The sequence below is a fragment of the Notechis scutatus genome, chromosome 5 (assembly GCF_049901735.1).
Source record: "Notechis scutatus isolate UNSWTSFEM ecotype Mainland chromosome 5, rNotScu1.2, whole genome shotgun sequence".
NCBI classification, from domain to species: Eukaryota; Metazoa; Chordata; class Lepidosauria; order Squamata; family Elapidae; genus Notechis; species Notechis scutatus.
In genome coordinates this window covers 45,725,126-45,745,586 of record NC_142013.1, presented here as the reverse complement: position 1 = coordinate 45,745,586, position 20,461 = coordinate 45,725,126, and the positions used below count along the sequence as shown (strand labels likewise).

General features: G+C 35.3%; 1 protein-coding gene across 1 annotated transcript; it reads right to left on the bottom strand.

Annotated features, from left to right (window-relative positions):
- Positions 1–2,973: 2,973 nt before the first annotated feature.
- RBM11 (RNA binding motif protein 11) lies at positions 2,974–13,995 on the bottom strand. The gene is made up of 6 exons (XM_026664104.2): positions 13,798–13,995; positions 9,481–9,643; positions 8,102–8,174; positions 7,430–7,523; positions 4,033–5,407; positions 2,974–3,983 (listed from the first exon to the last, which is right to left on the bottom strand). The coding sequence occupies exons 1-5, from the start codon at positions 13,897–13,899 to the stop codon at positions 5,138–5,140; spliced, it is 702 nt and encodes a 233-aa protein (XP_026519889.1). The 5' UTR covers positions 13,900–13,995; the 3' UTR covers positions 2,974–3,983; positions 4,033–5,137.
- Between the last annotated feature and the right edge of the window lie 6,466 nt (positions 13,996–20,461).

Genomic DNA, 20,461 nt, shown 5'->3' with positions numbered 1-20,461 from the left:
GTTTAGGTAGTTGGTTTTAGAGTGCTTTAAACTCATTGATTTTTTACTTGGTAAAACATTCTTTTTCAAATGGAACAGTCCTTCAAAGGCAGTTTGTGATTTAAATCTTGAGTTCTAGCTTTATGGATATCATCAGTTTCATAAAAAAATACTCCTCTTGATTCAAAAGTATCTTCCAGAATGTGCAATATTTAGCATATTAGCTCAGTTATTTCAGAGGGAATTTAAGAACTGAGCAATAGGAAGGAAAGTCAAATTAAGCAAGCTATGTTCGACATTCTTTGAGGGTATTGGAGAAAATTGTAATTTCTTAGAGTGGAGATTTAAATATGTATCAATAGTAAAGTTCTGAATTGCTCCCCACCCCATCCCACAATGAGAAGAAAACATATACAGTACTATCCTTTCATAGTCCTGTCAACACAAGACCACATCTTGTTTCTAAACCAATAGCAATGCTTCTATATATTACTTGGTCAGGACAACACTTTTTACTAAAAAATAACAATTGCCAAGGCAGCATCCTTTTTTAAAATTTGAATGTGTGCTAAGAACAATAAGTAATGATTACATGGATTAAAATAAAAACTATAGAATAAAAGTGTATGAAATTTAGTTGTGAAAAATATATTTAAAAGAATAAATATACCTGAATTAAACTAAAACTTTTGCCTTATAATAACAATATTTCAAAGTCACATTAGGGAGGAAAAACCCCTATTTCTTCAGCAAATAGGTATAAACTCTTTCTGGTTTGCCTAAATTAGAATTGCATCTGGGCAATCTGATAGAGATAGCATTGCACAGATGCAATTATACCTACTTGTATATAATACCAAAGAATGCAAAATTTTTCTATCACTATTACATTGCTGGAGCAGGTGTTCACAATCTGAGCTATGAACTATATTGCTGTAGTAATGCATGAGCTACAAAAGAGAGAGATTCATTTAAGAGAAGAGTTTTTATGCAAAAATATAAATGTAGTTTGGGCATTGTTTGGAATATTACACAACTCATGAATTTTCTTTTTATAACAAACGCTTTATAACAGTATTAGTAATTTTCTTTTTGAAGTCATTTGGCTTTCTGTTAAAAATAATATTTATATACTGAAATCGCTCTCACTACTTTCTCTACAATTAATTAATATATGTGTTAATACAACACTGCTATTCATTTTCATGTTTCCCTTTGAAGCCTAACTCTTGTACTATATTTCCTTCTGGATTGTGACACACAAAAATGAATGGCTGGTTTGCAGACTAACGTGAGAATAATTTTTCTGCATGGCAAATTATACCTTTTTCTAAGAGAGATTGCATTTATAAAATGGTCTTTTTGTATTACCACAATAAAATATTTTAGAGTATTTATGGCATTTTGCATAACATGGCCTAACCTCTTGGAGACATGTACCTTGGGGAAAGGAACAGGATCCGATTTGGCTAATAAAGCATCATAATGTAGATTTCACAACACGTATTTTATATTTTACTTGTAATTTCCTTGGTTATTGAATAAAGGAATTATTTATCATAGTATTTCCTGAAAGAGCTTTTGGTATGTTGTTAATATTTGTTGAGGCTTGTCTTTGCTCAAGGCTATCTTAAGGGATCTGAAGTTGATTGTATCTTGGAATCTTGACTGGTCTCGAAAGCATGCCTACAATGCAGTTTGGCAAGTGTGGCTTAATGTTCAGGTGACAAAACAAAAAACAAATGAGACAGCTTGGGGAAAAATCAGAGAAATCTAACTACTTTCTCATCTTAAATAGAATAATTATGCTTTTATATTTAATTAGAACTTTACTAGTTCCAAGGTAGCTAAGAAGCCATTCAGTTATCTCTAGGTCAATTTCAGAGACGAGGATGTAAAATAATTGCCATGTAGAAAGAATAATTATCATATGAGACACCCATCCTTGTTGATAAGGTATTTCTGATGACAAACATAATTGGGTTGTTTGTAACACATAAGAAAGTCAGCAGGTCTGAGGAAATACATTGAATTTCTTGCTTAGAGTCAGATATTTTAAATGACAATAAATTTTTTTCAGTCTAGTTGAAAAGGGCTGCCTAGTAAACACCCAGATGAAGCATGATTTAGAACAGTGATGGCGAACTTTTTTGTTGTAATGTGCCGAAAGAGCGCATGCGTGCCGGCACCCACAATGCAATGCACCCCACCCACCCTGCGCATGCACACCCAACACACCCGCCCAGTGACGGGATTCAAATTATTTTACTACTGGTTCTGTGGGCGTGGCTTGGTGGGCATGTCAGGAGAAGGATACTGTAAAATCTCCAGTCAGAGGTGGTATTTTCCAGTTCTCCAAACTACTCAAAATTTCTGCTACCGGTTGTCCAGAACTGGTCAGAACCTGCTGAATACCACCTCTGCCCCTGCCCCGCCCTCTTACCTGCACTGCAGGTAATACTGGAAGTGCCCGTTTTCAGCCTTCGGAGGGCCTTAAGCACGTGGGAGGCCATTTTTGTCCTCCCAGAGGCTAGAGGGAAACCTCTGGAGCCTCAGGAGGCTGAAAACAGGCCTGTTTCGGCACTTCTGGTATTTCCGGAAGGCCTGTTTTTCAGCCTCCCGAGGTTGCAGAGGCTTCCTTCGAGCCTCCGGGAGGGCAAAAACAGCCTCAAACGGGCTGAAAATCAGCTGGGAAGTGTGCACATGCGCGGTGCAGGTAAGTTTGGCTGGGGCTTGCGTGCCGGCACCACTGGCTCTGCGTGCCACCTGTGGCACGTGTGCCATAGGTTCACCATCATGGATTTAGATGATGAAATGGATTAAGCTGCCTTTAATGAAGGAAAGGCACATATACATATACATATATGATATACAGTATTATACACACACACACACAACTTCATTGCAGTATCTATTTGACAATACTCACCTTATGGAGCACCTCAAATCTTACGATTTACTAACGAAGAAAGCAAAAGAAATTAGCAAAAAAAGAACTGTTGAAGTATTCTGTAATATTTTAGTTAGTACTGAGATATTAAAAACAGTATTTTAGTAGTTTATGTGCATATACACACCGTTATTACAATCAGCTATACATAAAAATAAATACTAAATACTGTACTTGCCATATATAAATGATTTAAATAAATGTGCATTTGTACTGCTTTCTGTACTAAGCTACACTCCAATAGAATAATCAAAAAAGATTGGAAATCATGGCCTAACCTGTGATGCATATATGCATAATCAATTTTGTTCAATGACTATTTGTTGGCAATTTGTAAACCAACCCAGTTAAAAAAACAACTCCTAAGTGATAATTTTTTTTAGCTTTGACTAATTATTACCAATTCATGAAAGCACATTTGTTTATGACTCCTACCCAAGATGGCTGATGGGACCCCTACCCAAGAAGGCTGCTGAATGGTAAGATAATTTTTCTCTCTTGCTGATAATCTGCTGATTTTGCAGCCTAAGTGAGTTTTCTGGCAGTGCTGCTCCCTAGATTTGAATGGGAACACTTAGGAATGACCCAAGATGACTTTTGGACGGCTGTGGATCCATTGGGAAGGGGACCCTGGAAGATTCCAGTTCTTTACAATCAGTCAGAAAGTCATGGGCATCCCATCTTCCTTTCAGTATTTTGTTGTTTTTAAGCATGCATGGGTCTTAACTTCACTTCTTGAACTTTTACTTTGCTTTGTATTTTTAAAAATAGACTGGCTGACTAAATGCATTTATTTCAACCTCCTGCTGGACTCCCCCCCCCCCCCTTTTCTCATTGATTTATGCTGTGGTTCTAAATAACTTTCACTTTTCTATATGGAAACAGGGCATGCTTTCGTATGGTGAAGTGCTTTTGTTTGATTTACACTAATATTGGACTCTCATGATATGGGTTTTGAATTTTTTAATTTGCAAAATACTTGGGAGTTTATTTTCTCTTTCACTCTTGGGTCAAAATATCCAGAAAATGTATTGTTTCCTTCTATTCCAGTGTTCTTTATTCCCTGGCTAAACTTCACAGAAGCAATATTTCAGATTACACACAGCTAGCTGAAATTAAAGAAGACATTTTACTAACATGAGATCTTTAGTTGAAAATTTAGTAGTAATGTCTTAATCGGTATTCAACTAGTGAGTACAATATGTGTATATGTGTTGTTTTTTTCTTTTAATGCACTTTCTTATATCTTGCTTGTGTTTTTTTCTTTGTTCTTTTCATTTTTAACTTTTTTCAAATAAAATAATAAATTGATAAAAAAAGAATTGTGTTTGTTTAGTATTAAATTTATTTGCTGCCCATCTTGCTGTTCTGTGTAACTTACAACAGTACAAATATAAAATTATTACAAATGTAAATATAACAATAATCAAACAATGAAATAATCAAAGTAGAGTAATTAAAAGATAGGCGGAGGGGTAGGGTTTACATATGAATTATCCTTTAAATTATGACCACTGATTATGTAAAATATTCAATACCTGTTGAGAACAAACAATTTGTATGAATGCAAAGAAACAAAAGGCAAACCGCTTCCCTCCTGAGTTTCCAGAGATGTTTCCATTAACTTTAGAAGAGAGCAAAATATAATTCACAAATATGTACTGTTGACATTTATATTGCTTTAAATTTGGTTTGCAACATATCTAGTCCATGCTTGACATGTTCAAAAAGAAATATAAAGCAAATCAGCAATCTTCCAGTCTTGGTTTTAGTACTTTTTTCTAGGTAAATGACTTTTCATCAATTTAGCATTGACAATGACAACATATGAATCTTATATTTTCCCACAAAAATGGACTTTTAACCACAAACTCTATGCATCACATTCTGAATAGTATAACAATTCAATATTTTAACTATGTTTGTAATTCAGAAATCTTTCTGCTTAAAGTTTGAACATAGTTGTCAGAACAAGACACAATTTCTTTCAAGAAAAATTAGATGTTTTTCAATAAACTTTAATTTTCATGACTTTTTAAAAGAACATAATTAGATTCCATTTGTGGGTAATATGTATGTGCCTGTGTGTGTGTTTGGCATTTCTTTCATAAATATTAGGATCATATAATTTTATTGAATAATATATTTATTTATAAATAAATACAATTATATATATAGTGTTTAAGAACTTATCCCTTACATTTTTACTCATTTTTTCCTGTATTTTTTCCTACTATTTTCATTGCTACTATCATTGTCCCCAACTTCCAGAGTTCTTTTTCGTTTGGGAGTATTTTTTGTAATAAGATATTGACTGTGGGTTTTTGCTTCTAAGGAGACACTTTCAGAAGAATCTTGCCCAGTATTCATGTAGGATGATACTGGAATACTTGGAAATTGTGGTGATGTCATCTGGGGGTAAAGAAATGGCTGTCCCATTGGACTGTATGGAACATACTGTTGTGTCAAACATGTCATCTAGAAAAAAAGAAGATAATTTTAAAATATTTGAAAACAAATCATCCCTACCTTCATTATTTATTGCATGAAAAAAGACCATGGGTTGTTTAAACATCATTTCAAATTATATACTTGATAACATAATGATGACATATAAAAGATTTTTAAAATGGTAACATGCAATACCATCAAAAATTAAGCATGATGAGAGACACACTCGCAAACCGTAAAGTTGCATAAGCTGTTTGTGCAACTCTGCCTTTTTGTTTACATCATTGATGTAAAATTATCAATTGGAAGTTCAATGAGGTATGACATATTATTAGTTATCTATATGATTCGCAGAGCTGTCCATTTCACAACAATGGCCATCATAACAGTGCATCTCCACAAAGCTCGTCTAACTGCCTGGTTCAAAAGTCTGGAGGAGCCTCCTAGTTTTCAGAAACACTAATGGGGTCAAGGCCACAGGGCAGGTGCAGACACAGAGAAGACATAATTCAGGGTAAGAGGTCTAGAGCAGTGGTCCCCAACCTTTTTGTGCCAGGGACCAGTTTCAAGCACAAACACTTTTTCAAGGACCGGGGGAGAATCCGAGTTTGGTGGTTTGCTTGCAGACGTTTCATTACCTGACTAGGTAACATCCGATGTTGTTACCTAGTCGGGTAATAAAACGTCTGCCAGCAAACCACCAAGTTCAGGGAGCGCCTCGGCCCTGCCTCCCTCAGCCCCATCCCTCAGGTGTCTCCCTCCCTCCCTCAGGTGTCTGCCTCGTTCCTCTCTGTCACTCTCTCGCTGCTCCACCAGCCCTGGAAGAAACTGCTTCAAAGAAGCCGGGGGGGGTGGCTTTTCCTGTCGCCGCAGCTCCTCCGAAGCGCCCGTTTACGCCCATCCCGCCCGCCTGTGGTTCAATCCACAGTGCTCCGTTCTGTCTGCCTGCCTGCCTTCTTCGTTTCGGAGCAGCTTCGGCTGATAAAAAGAGGCGAATAGTTATTATTCTCAGCCAAAGCTGCTCCGAAACGAAGAAGGTAGGCAGGCAGGCAGAACGGAGCACTGATTTGAAGCGCGCACGGGCGGGCGGGGTGGGGGTAAAAACGGGCGCTTTGGAAGAGCTGCGGCGACAGGAAAAGCCACCCCCCCCCCCGGCTTCTTTGAAGCAGTTTCTTCCTGGGCTGGTGGAGGAGCGAGAGAGCGACTGAGAGAGGAACGAGGCGGGAGGAAACCGAAGCTGCTGAGCCAGAGAGCAGGACAGGCTTCGGTTGCTTCCTCCCTCCCCTTCTTTCATTTGTGTCCTTGATCCTAGCAGCATTCACCGAAGGCGAAGAAAGCCGCCATTTTTTTTAAAAAAAAATTCTTTGCGGCCCGGTACAGAGTGCTCCACGGACCGGTCCCGGTCCGCGGCCCGGTGGTTGAGGACCCCTGGTCTAGAGCATGTCTTCTCTACTAGACCTGGTGGTATAAGCAGAAATAATGGGGAACAAGTGGTTCTGAAAATAGTCTGGTCCTATGCCATGTAGTACTCTATAGATTAGGGTTAGGGGGTAATCAGGACCTTGAATTTGATTTGGAAGCCTACTGGAAATCAGCACAACTCAGAACAGTGATATTATATGAACGTATCGAGAGATGACAAAAATTGCCTTGCACCACTGTCTTCTAGACTAGCTATAGCTTCCAAATATTCTAACACATTTCATATTATTTCATGTAATTGTGAGGTCACACGGCATCTCTCTAAAACAAGGCATGTTAGTAATAATAAAACTACACACAACAAGCACTGCTGAAGGATCCAGTCCATTTTTCCCTTTATATCTACAGTATAGATAGATAAAACGGGTAATAAGACCAACTGCTCATTTTAAAGTACATTTCACCTAAAAGATGGTAATAAAATTAGACAATACTAGGTGTAGCCGGAAGCTGAAAAACAACTACAACTTGGCTTTCTTAATACTTGTTTCTTGCATTATATAATAAAGGAATCGGCATATATGACATATTATTGGGATAGTTTTACTATCATTATGCTAAACTTACCATGCTCTGAATGGCAGAATAAATCTGGTGTGGATTATTGTTCACCTGATAAGGACTGACAGGTAATGGAATATCACAATAAGATTCTGCATACCTATTAAAAACAAGGATGGCTAAAGTCTCAAAAATCATTTATCTATTAACAATATACAAAGAATCTATTTCAATTCTTTACCAATAGATTCCTATACACTAAGCAGAAACTCTGACTCAATTTAACGTGACTGAACTCTAGACAAGTATGTATGAAATAGTAACAAACAGCTAAATGTGCACAAACTGGAATACTAATTTTGGTGGAAGTTATACAGTTAAATTAACTATAAGCCACGCAGAGTCGTTGAGATGGGTGGCTATAGAAATTAAGCAAACAAACAAACAAATACCCTAAGCCTATAAAGCTATATCTCCATAGCATTGGATAGAGTTTATGGTTTTACAAATATTTTGAAAGTGGTGTATAGTGATGTATATACAGCTTCTGAGCAATACAGTGGTCTACAAGATCTTGCTGCTTTACTCAAGATAATCAAAGTAGTATTACAGTATTGCATTACAGGGTTTCTTATGTGCAGTGTCACGACCTTGTGAGCTTGTGCTTTGGTGAGGTTTATTTTTTTTCTTTCCCAGTTTCTGTCCACACCCCTATTCCACAATAGAGACAACCATTACCTGTAGGTTGATGCCTGCATATCCTCATCCATATTCTGGGAAGGACTGCTTAACTCTAGGCAGTGAGTACTTCCTATAAATGAAACACTAAATATTTAGGACTAAAAATATCACTGCACTTGTATATGTCTAAAAATGCATAGAAACAAATCTCAGAATTATACAAAAATTGTTAGTTTCTTTTCATGCTCACTAAAAGAACATAAAAAGTCCAAAATATATATTTTTTCATAACTGGTATAATTACACTTAAATTGCAACCTTTTAATTAAGTGTGTATTAATGGGTAAGGTAGGGATATTCAAAGGTTAGTGAAAAAACATCTATTTTGGTATGCCTCTGAACATTTTTAAAAAATCACAATGCAATGAATGGAAAATCCATTTCTTAAATGATAGGAGGTTCTATATTTGTTTTTCTTAATTCAACATTCCACATCTAAGACAAGCTGTTGGACATTTATAATTTACAGTAACTTCAATGCAGCTTGTCTTTCAATGGTCATATATCCAGAATCAAAACACTGTAAATCCTAGCCAAGGTAAATTTTACTTGTATCCTGTCTTTATTGTTTTACAAATAACTGAAGCCAGCAAAAATTTCCAACACACCTTCCTCTTCCTATTTTCCCCACAACAACAATCCTGTGAGATAGGTAGGACTGAACTCACAAATTCCCAATTTCTAGCTTGGTACCTTCACCATTAAACCAAACTGGCTCATTATTGATGCATTTCAGTTTGTGTGTATAAGTGACATTGATTTATTATAGTATAAAAAACAGAAGCACAAAATATGCATGTGGGAGCATAATGCTTTTTTGTGGAAACAAAGTTATAAATAGGAAACAGTGAATATTTCAGTTTATCTTTCAGGGATTACTCAAGTGTAATTTTAGGATGATTCCTGAATACTGCTATTGTCTGATCTGCTAAAGAAAAAAACCAGTTGGGGCAGATTTGGACAAAACCTCTATGGGGTAAAAATTCTTCTTTAAGACTAGGATAAAGGCAATCTGACAAATCATTTATTAAGAATGGCCAAAAGCACTGATTTAGAAATAAGGGTTAATAATTGATCATTACAGAAATAAAAATGCATCTTATATCCAATCACTCTTTTTACTTCAGTAAAAATTAAATTTCTTGTTACTTTCTTGAAAGGGAATGACTATTAAAGACCAGAAATGTAATATATCAATTTTATTATTTTTTTTAAAAAATGTTAATTCAATAAATGGACCCCAAATTACAGAAAAATATATTTTGTCATAGCAAAATTTTGTTTGACACATTATTTCATGTGTCAGGATTTTGATATTTACATTCCAGAGATCTCTGAGTTTTGATGAAATATTATTGGCAGGTAATTAAACCTACCAAACCGATATTGAACTTTAATTGGTCTTCCATATAAACGAATCCCATTCAGCAAAGCCATAGCATAAGGCACTGACTCTGTGTGTTTAAAGCAGACAAATCCAAAACTCTTGGGGTTTCCATCTTTGTCCTTGCATATGGTGACTTTGGATAATGGTCCAGCCTGCAAGAAACTTAAAATTTATTTTCTTATCATTCTGTTATATGAAACAAAATTGTTACTTACTCATTCAAAATCTTGATGGACCCTATTCTACCAATGTATCCATTTTTCTTTTGTGCAGAGAGGGAGTGCATTGTAATTTTCCTTGTATGTTCACAGCTTACTTACATATGTCTTGTTTTATTCTGTTATGGGCATAATTTACATGGACCTGATGAAGTATCAAAGCAGTTAAATATTTTTTTAAAATGCACAACAGCAAACACTGCTATTCAAACAAAAGCAAACATATACTGTCATCAAATATAAGATATAACCAAAATAAACCTAAAGTAATTATAGATTAATATATATTTTCCATGTTGAATTGGCAATCAATAGAAAGTTTCCACATTATGACAATCTTGTAAGTTTAAATTCTGTATACAAATAGATCGTCCAATAAGAGTTACTATTTTCATAATCTAATTAATATATTACCTTCAGATACAAATGCTGTTATCTAATCCATAGAATGAGAACCATTTCTCATACTCCAGTAGAACGAGAAACGATGGCAACAAGCATTGTGGAGAATACAACTCAGACTTACAATTAGTATTGGTGCATTTAGAGCTGAGAAACATTTGATCGTTATTTTTTATTGCTAAAAATATTTCCAATGACACATTCTTATAAGCAAATATTTATGAGAGGATTTACTGCTGTGCCAGCCATGTATATTTCATAGTATTTACCAGTCTGTTCTTAGGAAATTCTTAGGAAGTTGCAGAAACAATTGAAAACATGTAAACTGGCATGATATATGAAGAAGGAAGAAGAAAACAAGAGCATTTACCTGGAATCACTTGTACTCCTATATAATATATTAATATATTGTTGTTGTTAAACTAAATTTTCCCTTTTCTTGGAAACTTAAATTTAACACTAGGTAAATCTTATGGGATAAATTAACTAAAATTTATTCAATAGTAGCTACTGAGCTGTCAAAAGCTAAATGCATACGAAGTGCCTACTTTGTGGAATTAATTCCAAATCTGATTCTTATTGATATTACAATGAAAGTAGAAATAGCTTGTGACTGGAAAAAGAGAAATATTATTTTATAGTAATTGGTGCTGACAAAATAATGTTTATGCTCAATGTTATAGCTATATTTTTATTTTTCATAATTTATATGCAGAAAGAAAAAAGTAAAACATTGCAAGAATGTTTAACTCTAATGTTCAACTGTAAATAAAGGAATAAAATTAAATTATGAACATTTCAAATTAAATGAGGCCTATCTATCCAAATATTGCATGTTATTTAATCACAGAGATAGATATTCAATTATTTTCAGCCAAAGTTAAATGATTGCCTTTAGGCACTATGAACAATTTGTTCACTTCCAGTTAAATTTATATATCTTTCAATTATATTTTTTTGAAAATCGATGTTATTTCAAAAAACTTAGTACTTGCTAAAGAGATAATTCAGATTTATATCTGACAATAGAACACCCATTATTAATCAATTAATATTATAAATTATTCAAAATTATTCACCAGAACTGAGTATTTATTAGTAAGTAGTATTGAGTGTGCATCTGGGAAATAAATATAAATAAATATCAACAAATATAAATTTCACTAGTTTAGCTAATACCACATGTGAAATAAATAGCATATGGTAAATCAATAAAGGTGAGAATAATTCTGTCTCTCTAATTTTTCCAGTAAAAAGCACTTATTCCAGTAAAAGGCTAAAATCCCATTTGTACTCATTTGAGTTTTTGGGGAAGAATAAGGAACTATAGTTCATTCTTAATTCCATTGTCTAATTGTTAAAACATTAAAAAAAGGCATTGGCTACAATGTTATTTGTTTTTATAAATAACTGAAGGTGGCGAATGTAACTACTATTCCCTCATCCTCCTATTTTTCCCACCACTCCTCTGTGAGGTAAGCTGGGCTGGGAGAGTGTGATTGGCCCAAAATCACTCAGACTGCTTTCATGATAAAGGTGGGCTAGAACTCAGTCTCCTGGTTTCTGATCTGGTATCTGAGCTACTAGACCAGGGATGTCAAACTAGCAGCCTGTGGGCCGGATGCATCATGCGCAGGCCACACCCACCCCAGCTCTGCCAAGAGAAAAACATTGCGAAATGTCATGTGATAGCAATCTGACGACGTAAGTTTGACACCTGTGTACTAGACTATCTGGCTCTCAGGATTTGTTGACTAAGATTAGATTTGAACTCACACATGCAGAATGGATTAGCAGTCTACTGCTTTAACCTCTGGGCCAGGTTGTTATTTTCTGAAAGTATGAAGTTATTACAGCAAGATTCATCTCAGTGTTATTTAGATTTATAGGTTCTACATTTGAGGTCTATTAATTTCTTAAATTTAAGATTTTTTTTTAAAAAAATAATATTTGCACACAATCAACATTTTCAAGCAAAATTCAGCTTGTTTAATTCCTACTTTTAGGAGAGAGAAATCCTTAAAGGAAAAAAAAACACATTTCCACTCTTCTACTTTGGACTGCCTACTGAAGATGATGAACTTCTTCAAAGATAGGAAGTAGACAATCAAACATTTTGAGGCTTTTTCTTTTAAACATGTAGATTCTTCCTGTTTATAAAAAAAATAAAAATAAAAATCTGCTGAAGCAAGCTACACACATTTTAAAATTATTTTGCTTCACCCAACAATAAAATATAAAAAGTGTATTGGGAAGATTAAGTCAAGAATGAAATATTTAAATTGTCAGAAAAACTACTCTATGTGGAAAAATGAATATTTTTATACTATACCTATTTAAGAAACTTTTTATCAATTTAAATTGCAGAAATAAAATTTAAATGTCCGTCTAATTAATATGCCCAATTCAATTTCAGTGTATCACTTACAAAGGAATTGAACTCACAACTCCACTGCTTAATATTTCTTATTTGCACTTTGCTACTAAAGTTCTTAATATTTCTATATTTATAAGAGAGTAGCCAAATTAAATAAGGATTACAGAGGACATTACATGCTTAAGATCTTTCTGGTAACAGCACAGAGACTAATAAGACATAGCCTTACAGGGACTCAAATAAAATTCATAAAGCTAAACACAAACAAGTATAGTTATAAAAGTAATATCCTCCCACTCCCCCAACCATTTAATTCTGAATATATTAAGGATGGCATAAATATGAGTAAATATGAGGCTTATAAATTTATATTCCTCCTAACAGGTCAGCGTATTCAATTTAAGGCTGGAGACAGTATCAGATTATCTGATAATAATAATAATAAAAAAGGTCCTTTCAGTTTCACTTGATTTTCTAAACAATTCTGTTGCTAGGAATTACCTGACATTCTGTATTTTAAGATTAACTTCTATGTCATGTGCATTAATTTCTATCCCTTATTAAATGTTATTACAAATTGTCTTTTTTTTCTATTTAAAAACACTGAAGTTGCAGGTTAGGTGCAACGTTTTCCATACTCAAAAGAAAACCAGGCTCCTTCCAAAATGTTTCACTTGTCTAATATGCTATTATTTAATAAACCAAAAACCAAAATCCTACAAATCTACCTATCAAAGTTTCTGTTGGTTTCCTAATCTAATGCCCCACCCTACATAACTTGTCTTCATTATACGTCATCATAAATGTTCAGCATAGAATGGGTAGATAAAATAAACTTTGTTTGAAGCATATGCACGAAAAAAAAATAGTTTTTTTTTCAGTACTGTTTCACAAATGGAGCTTAAAATAAATATAGATTTCACTTGCGCGGCGATCCCGTCAACTACTTCAAAAGATATGCCTCGGTATCTTCTGACAACATTCAACTGCAGTAAAAACAGAGCCCTGTGACACCTTCAAGTTTACTAACTGTACAGTGACGTACGATTTTGTAAAATTATTTATGTCGTACGTTTTTTTAAAGTATTTTGCTATTAAATTAAAGGGAGCTGGGGATCGTGAGACGGTAACTTCCCACTCCAACATCCCGTCGCACGGGCGGACCCTGAAAGCCCACCCCTTGACACCACCGCGTACAGGACTCGCAACACGAACACGTGCTTCCCGGCCTCAGCAGTATCGCCAGCCACGCCCACCTCCCACCTGACACACCCACCTCCCACAGGACCCGCCTCATCTGCTCTTGCACCTGCAAGAAAAGCTCATAGAGAATCTCCTCCTTCACGCGACTGTCTAGATTGCCCACGAAAAGGGTCCGATCGGGTTCGGCCGCCCTATTTTGGGTTGTCATGCTCGTGAAGAAGACCAGCTCCGGCAGCCGAGAGGTCTGGCTTCGGAACTGAAAGCCGGCGAAAGGGGAGGGGCCCCGGGGAGAGCGAACACGAGGCCGTAAAGCGCAGGGGTCGCGCGACTCTGGGGTAAAAAAACAAAAAACAAAACCTTTCTGGACTGCTACTGCGCTTTGCGGCGGTTGCCGGTGCGGTGCTTGTTAGTTGTGGGAAGCCGGAAGAGTATTGATTAAAATGACTTTCTCCGATTTTAAGAAGAAAATGTATGTATCTTTCTCATATGTAAAAGCCAGTTACTTACACACACACACACGCACACAGTGTATAAATGGAGAGTAGTACATTCCCAAACATGGACTGCCATCATGTGGAAGATCTTGATAACGCAGTGTCCACATTTGATTTTTATTTTACATTTATTAAATTTGTATTCCAGCATTATCTTGAAAAATTCAAAGCAGCATACATAATGTTCTCACATCATCTTTCCCCCATAAAATAACTGAAATGGAACTATCTTGTGTTATTTACTACATATTTTTTTTAAATACTTGGATAAGTACTTTAAGAGAAATTTACTTTTGTTATTTCAAGTCAGTTTCATCACTGTTTCTTGGTGTACGTTGATGCTACATTGTTATTAGATATTTATTCTGCCTTTTTATGTATAATTCAAAGTGGCAAATATATCCAAAACTCTGCTTCCTATTTTCCACACAAGTCTGCAAGATGGTTTGTGTAGAGAGGGCCTTATCATTTCCTTTTGCTATGAAACAAGTTATCTAAGGATACTGCATTCCAGAGGTGGTATTCAGCAGGTTCTGACCAGTTCTGGAGAACTGGTAGCAGAAATTTTGAGTAGTTCAGAGAACCAGGAAATACCACCTCTGACTAGAGATTTTACAGTACCCTTCCCCTGCCATGCCTACCAAGCCAGGCCCACAGAACTGGTAGTAAAAAAATATGAATCCCACCACTGCTGCATTCATATTGCATTCATATGTCATTGAAAATATAGGCAATTGTCATTGAAAATATAGACAATAAGAGGCCCCTCTTATTACTGAAATTTAAAGGCAGAGTTTTCATTTTGAAAAAAACAAAAACCAGTATTATGTGTGTGTATCCCAAACCTTGTCATCAAATCCAGGCAAATTCTTGGTTTTTCTGCCCTTGATTAAATAAATGCAACATTTATTAAGACATTTTTAGGGTGCCATTCACAAAAAAAGCACAATGGTAAGCCAGCAGAATTATCTGTTGCAGTTCCTTTGAACTTAACTGTTTAATTGGAAAAATGCTTCTCACTTCTGTTTATGACCAACTGCTGAAAAAGTTCAGGTCTTTCTAGGAACTGTCAGAACAGCAATCGACTGACAAAATACAAAGTTGTTGTGAAATTGACAACCAGTTGTGCTATCTTTATCTGTTAATTTATTTTATTGTAATATTGTACTTTCTCTGCAATTTGGAACTTGATCATTCTCAAAATAAAAGGTTGGTCTTCTCTGTTTTAAGCTCCATGTTTCTCCATTATTTGAGGGGCTGTCACCTATTTTCCAAAGCACCAGAAGTCCAGACAAGGAACAATGGATGGAAACTGATCAAAGAGATTCAACCTAGAAAGAAGGAGACATTTTCTGACAGTGAGAACAATCAACCAATATAGCAGCTTGCCTTCAGAAGTTGTGGGTGCTTCATCACTGGAGGCTTTTAAGAAGAGACTGGACAGCCACTTGTCAGAAATGGTACAGGATCTCCTACTTGAGCAGGAGGTTGGACTAGGTGATATATAAGGTCCCTTCCAACTCTGTTATTCTTTATTCTCCGTCTGTGGCAGTTTAACGTTGTGCTTCCTTTTAGTTTTCTTTCTCTCCAGATTGAACATCCCAAGACTTCAATCTGAATTCATATGGCATGGCCTCCGATCTTTGCCATTTCCTCTTTATTCCTTTCTCTGAATTTGTTCTAACCAATCAGCCTTTTGGAAATATGGTGCTTAGAACTGCACACGGTATTGAGGTATCACCGGGAGTGCTCTTGGCAGAAAAGAGACAAGAGTAAAAAAATGATAGCATCATCTGAGACCACCTTGTCATGCCAGAGCTGGAGTTGGTTATGTCAGGAGAAAAAGAAAACTAAACAAATTGGTGGAAGTGTGATATTTAAGAATTGTGTATGCTAAACAAAAATAAGTTAAAATGTATTAGGATTGAAGGGATAGATTGAAAAACAATCCCAAATCCAAGTATGTTGAGGAGGGGGTATTGGGTAATGTAGAGAGAATGAATGATTGGATTACAGAACAAAGAAGGCTGAATAATGGAAAGATTGATCTGAAGGTGTAGATTAAGAAAGTTGTGACTGAATGGAGCTGCTGAGGTTCTCAAACAGAAAGGTAAGAAGTTTAAAGAATAAAAGGCAATGTACAGATTGATGTATGATCCTGGTGGAAGGATGGTTTTTAACATTTGAATGATGTGGAAAGATATTTCCTTTTATTATATTGCTTTTGATTCCAAATGATAAAAGATAGTGTCTGTGTCAGAGGTGGTATTCAGCAGGTTCTGACCAGTTCTGGAGAACCGGTAGCGGAAATTTTGAGTAGTTCGGAGAACCGGCAAATATCACCTCTGATTGGCCCCACCCCCATCCATTCTCTACCTCCTGAGTCCCAGCTGATCGACTGGGTCTTCTTTTGTTGCCCTGCACAGGAGAATGGAGCTGGAAAGCAAGTTAGTGGGGTGGGGAGGGAATGGGATTTTGCAGTATCCTTCCTTGCCACCCCCATCAAGCCACGCCCACAGAACCGGTATTAAAAATTTTGAATCCCGCCACTGGTCTGTGTCTAAGAACGGCAAAGAATTGATGAAGTTATATCTGAAAAGCCATATGAAAAACAGCTCTTATTTTTGATATTATATAGATAGTCTTTGGCTTACAGCAGATCATTTAGGGACCGTTCAAAGTTACAATGACACTGAAAAAAATGACTTATGACCAATTTTCATACTTACTACCATTGTAGCAACCCGATAGTCAAATGCTTTTTTTTTTTGAACAAATTTTATTAATTTTTAAAGACATACAAAACATAAATACACAAAAACACAAAACATAAAAGCATAAGAAATCTCTTTTCTGAAAGTTGCTTAGTCCCGGGTTAAAACTCTTGGTACAGACACAAATTCAAATTCATATTCATTTTACATACCATTCCATATCTTATTAGCATTTTCAATTTTCTATATAACTCCATAGTCAAATGCTTGATGGTTGCAGTGTCCTGGGGTAATGTGATCCCCTTTTACAACCTACTGACAAGCAAAGTCAATGGGTAAGCCAGATTCACTTAACCATAGTTTAACAACTACAGTGATTCTCTTAACAATTGTTGCAAGAAAAGTTGTACAGTGGGTCAAATTCACTTAAGAAATGTTTAACTTAGCAACAGAAAGTTTGGGCTGAATTGTGATTGTAAGTAGAGGGCTAGCTGTATTTCAATACTTCCTACTTTTGAGCTGGTCATTGGTACAATTGTAAAGGAAATTACTTCAGTATGTAACTCTATCAAAATTAAGCTGTGAAAAAAATTAGTTTGATCCTTCAGGAGCTGGCTTTCAGATTTTATTTTTATTAAAACTTGCACTGTGGTTCAAGCAATAAAAATATCAGAGACTTAGAAACTTTTTCTTTGCAATGTGATCTTATATAATGCTTTGTAATAAGAGTTTTGCTTACCTTGCAGTTAATTAACCTGATCTTACTGTTGTCCTTTCTGTTAGCAGTATTCTAATAACTAGATCCTAAAACAAACACTTTGGCTAAAATTTAAAAGTCTGAAATTTATTAATTTTGAATAATGGAATGGATGAAAAATTAAAATTCTAGAGCCACTAAATTCAAGGAAGCCAATGAGTCATCTTCAGACATTCAAGGAAGTCAATGTGTCATCTTCACATCGGCAATATTTGAATATCAAACAGCTGGTTTAATAGAAGATGGTTTGGTTTATAAGAAGGACATTTGTATTAATTTATTTGATTTCTCAGAGTAAGCATCATTTGAGAGGTTTGCAAACCATAGCTGAAAGGAGAGTCCAGCAACTGGGTGGTTGAAGGAATACTCTATATTAATTGGTTGTTGGGTTACAGTTTCTACAGCTGCCTTAGATTTAGAACCCTTCTTAGCTAATGTCCTAGTCACCTTGCTTTTTAACAAAGGAACAATTTGGAGCCTGATGAAGCTTATCAAGCCTTTCATTAGTGCCAAATGTTTTTTTTAAGATTAAAAATGCTGTGTTTGTAAAGGAAAGTCACTAGCTTGACAGAAAATCATCCCAAAGATACTCAGATACAGATAAATTACCTAAAATTTCCTCAGTCTTGGTTGAAAAATAAATTACCTAAAATTTCCTCAGTCTTGGTTGAGACAAAATTTGCTTTCTTTTGTTACTACTTAACATAAAATTTTATTATTTGTTGGAATGTGTTAGTTGAAAGCGAATACTTCAGCTGATTTAAACATTTCCAAGGATTAATCTGTCTGGAATTTAATTTTGGTCTTTCTTTTTCATTTGCTACTATAGGATAAGATATGATAATGTTTGGCCAAAATGTACTCTTCGTTTGAAAGTAATAAAAGAACAAAAAAAGTCTTCACCCCAGATAATTACACACACACTCTCTTACACACGCATACACACACACACACACACACATATACATAAACATATTACAAAGAAGAGCTACAATCAGATCTGTAAACAGACACATTAAAAAGGCAAAAAAAAGAAGAAGATCACAGACATCTGTAAATACTTTGTCCTTTACTAAAGGTATTTTCTGAAATCAGTAGATACTTGTCAGTTGTCTTGATAGCCTTAGAACCGAGTTCCCCAACGTTTCTGGCTTTGCAGATCAGCGGGGAGGGAGAGGAGATGGTTCTGCGTGAGTGGCTCACGCAAATGGAACATACTTGCACGCGCTTGCCTGCTGCTCACACAAGTGAGGATGCATGTATGCACACTCTAGCTGGCCATCTCCATGGTCTAACTGCAAACCTCTCACAGCTACAGGTTGGGGGCCCCTGCCTTGGAAGACATCTGATCGACATTGATATAACAATTCTCTAGCAAGGAAACCTCTGTTTCCTGCCATATCAGGGTAATGTCTGGAAAAATGATATACAATAGCACATATTCAACGTATGTAATGTGTTTGTGTGATTAAATACTTACGTTCATCTACTGTATAACAGTTTTTCCTTGTTTAAATAGCCTGTTACCGAATGTTTGACACTAATCAGACTGATCTCATAACAGATGACTCGTCGTTTTACAGCAGAAAGGATGACTTTTGACACACTGATCTCAGCCAGGCCTAGCCATGCAACTTTTCTGGAATGAGCAAAACTGCACTCCTCCCTCCTGTCATATCAACAAAAACATTACATGTATTAGCAACTGCTATAACTGAAATTATCAAACTGTTTCCTCTGAAGTTAGTGTCTATATTGCTGTTTTCTCCCAAGAGGAAGATTGATACCAACATCTGTCTTTCCCCATTCCTTATAGTTCAGAAAAAGTAACACTCCGCTGCCTGGTTTTGCTGATAAATGCTTCTCTTCTGACAGGATAGCATTGCCTCTTTGATGATGTACATTGATGATAGTCTAATTTGCTAACACATTTTCTGAGTCCTTTGTGTATTAACACATATTCTGAATCCTTTGCTTTGTGTATTAAGCAATTTTCTTTTGACTAGTTTTCTATAAGCTATTAAGCATACTGTAGCTGGCCTTCCAAGTATAATTATTCTGAAAATCACACATTTAAATTTAGAAACATATCTTTTGATTTTTCTCTATTCTTTTCTGGAAGTACATTGCTACTTTCTTTTGACAAGTTCTAGGGATTTTCCAAAAGAATGTCTTCCAGTCATCATAACTGACAAATATATGGTCAAGAATCATCACAAATAGATTAGTGAGACAATATAAAAATAAATACATTTAATAAACTCAATATATTTAAATGAAATAGCATAAAGAGAATACAAAATAAAACAATGATACTCATATCAAAACAAGAAGATTAAAAAAATAAAGCATCAAGACTTGCTATAATTACTGTGAGTTGTAAGGAGGAAAGCTACATAATTATCTGTTCTATCATTTTTGGTTTTAATACTTATGTCATGTTAATTGGAATACTTAAATTCTTTAGTAAGCTTATATTATTCATTGTCAGACTTAAATAATATTAAAAGAGAAAACCACAAGCTTTTTTGAAAATACAGAACCATTGTATTATTCAAGGAAAAAAAGCTATATTGCCAAATTGCTAATGTTACAAATATCTATATTTTTTATTTTTTGAGTTTTAAAATGTGTAGATGTTCAAAAAACATTCAAATAAATGAAATCAATTATTTTTGTAAATGGAAATTATTGTATCTTCCTATACTCTTTATATGCCACAAAATATTGCCTGTTCATAGCAGATCAAGTACTGTAAAAAGGCTGTATAAAATCTGGTTTTGAGAATCTGGAGGAAAGAACTTT

Excerpts from the sequence above, each read along its gene's own strand:
- RBM11 (XM_026664104.2), bottom strand. The coding sequence starts at position 13,899 with ATGACAACCCAAAATAGGGCGGCCGAACCCGATCGGACCCTTTTCGTG. Across the intron at positions 9,644-13,797 it reads TCTATGAGCTTTTCTTGCAG|GCTGGACCATTATCCAAAGT; the intron begins GTGCAAGAGCAG and ends AGTTTCTTGCAG. Across the intron at positions 5,408-7,429 it reads ATTCTGCCATTCAGAGCATG|ATGACATGTTTGACACAACA; the intron begins GTAAGTTTAGCA and ends CTTTTTTTCTAG.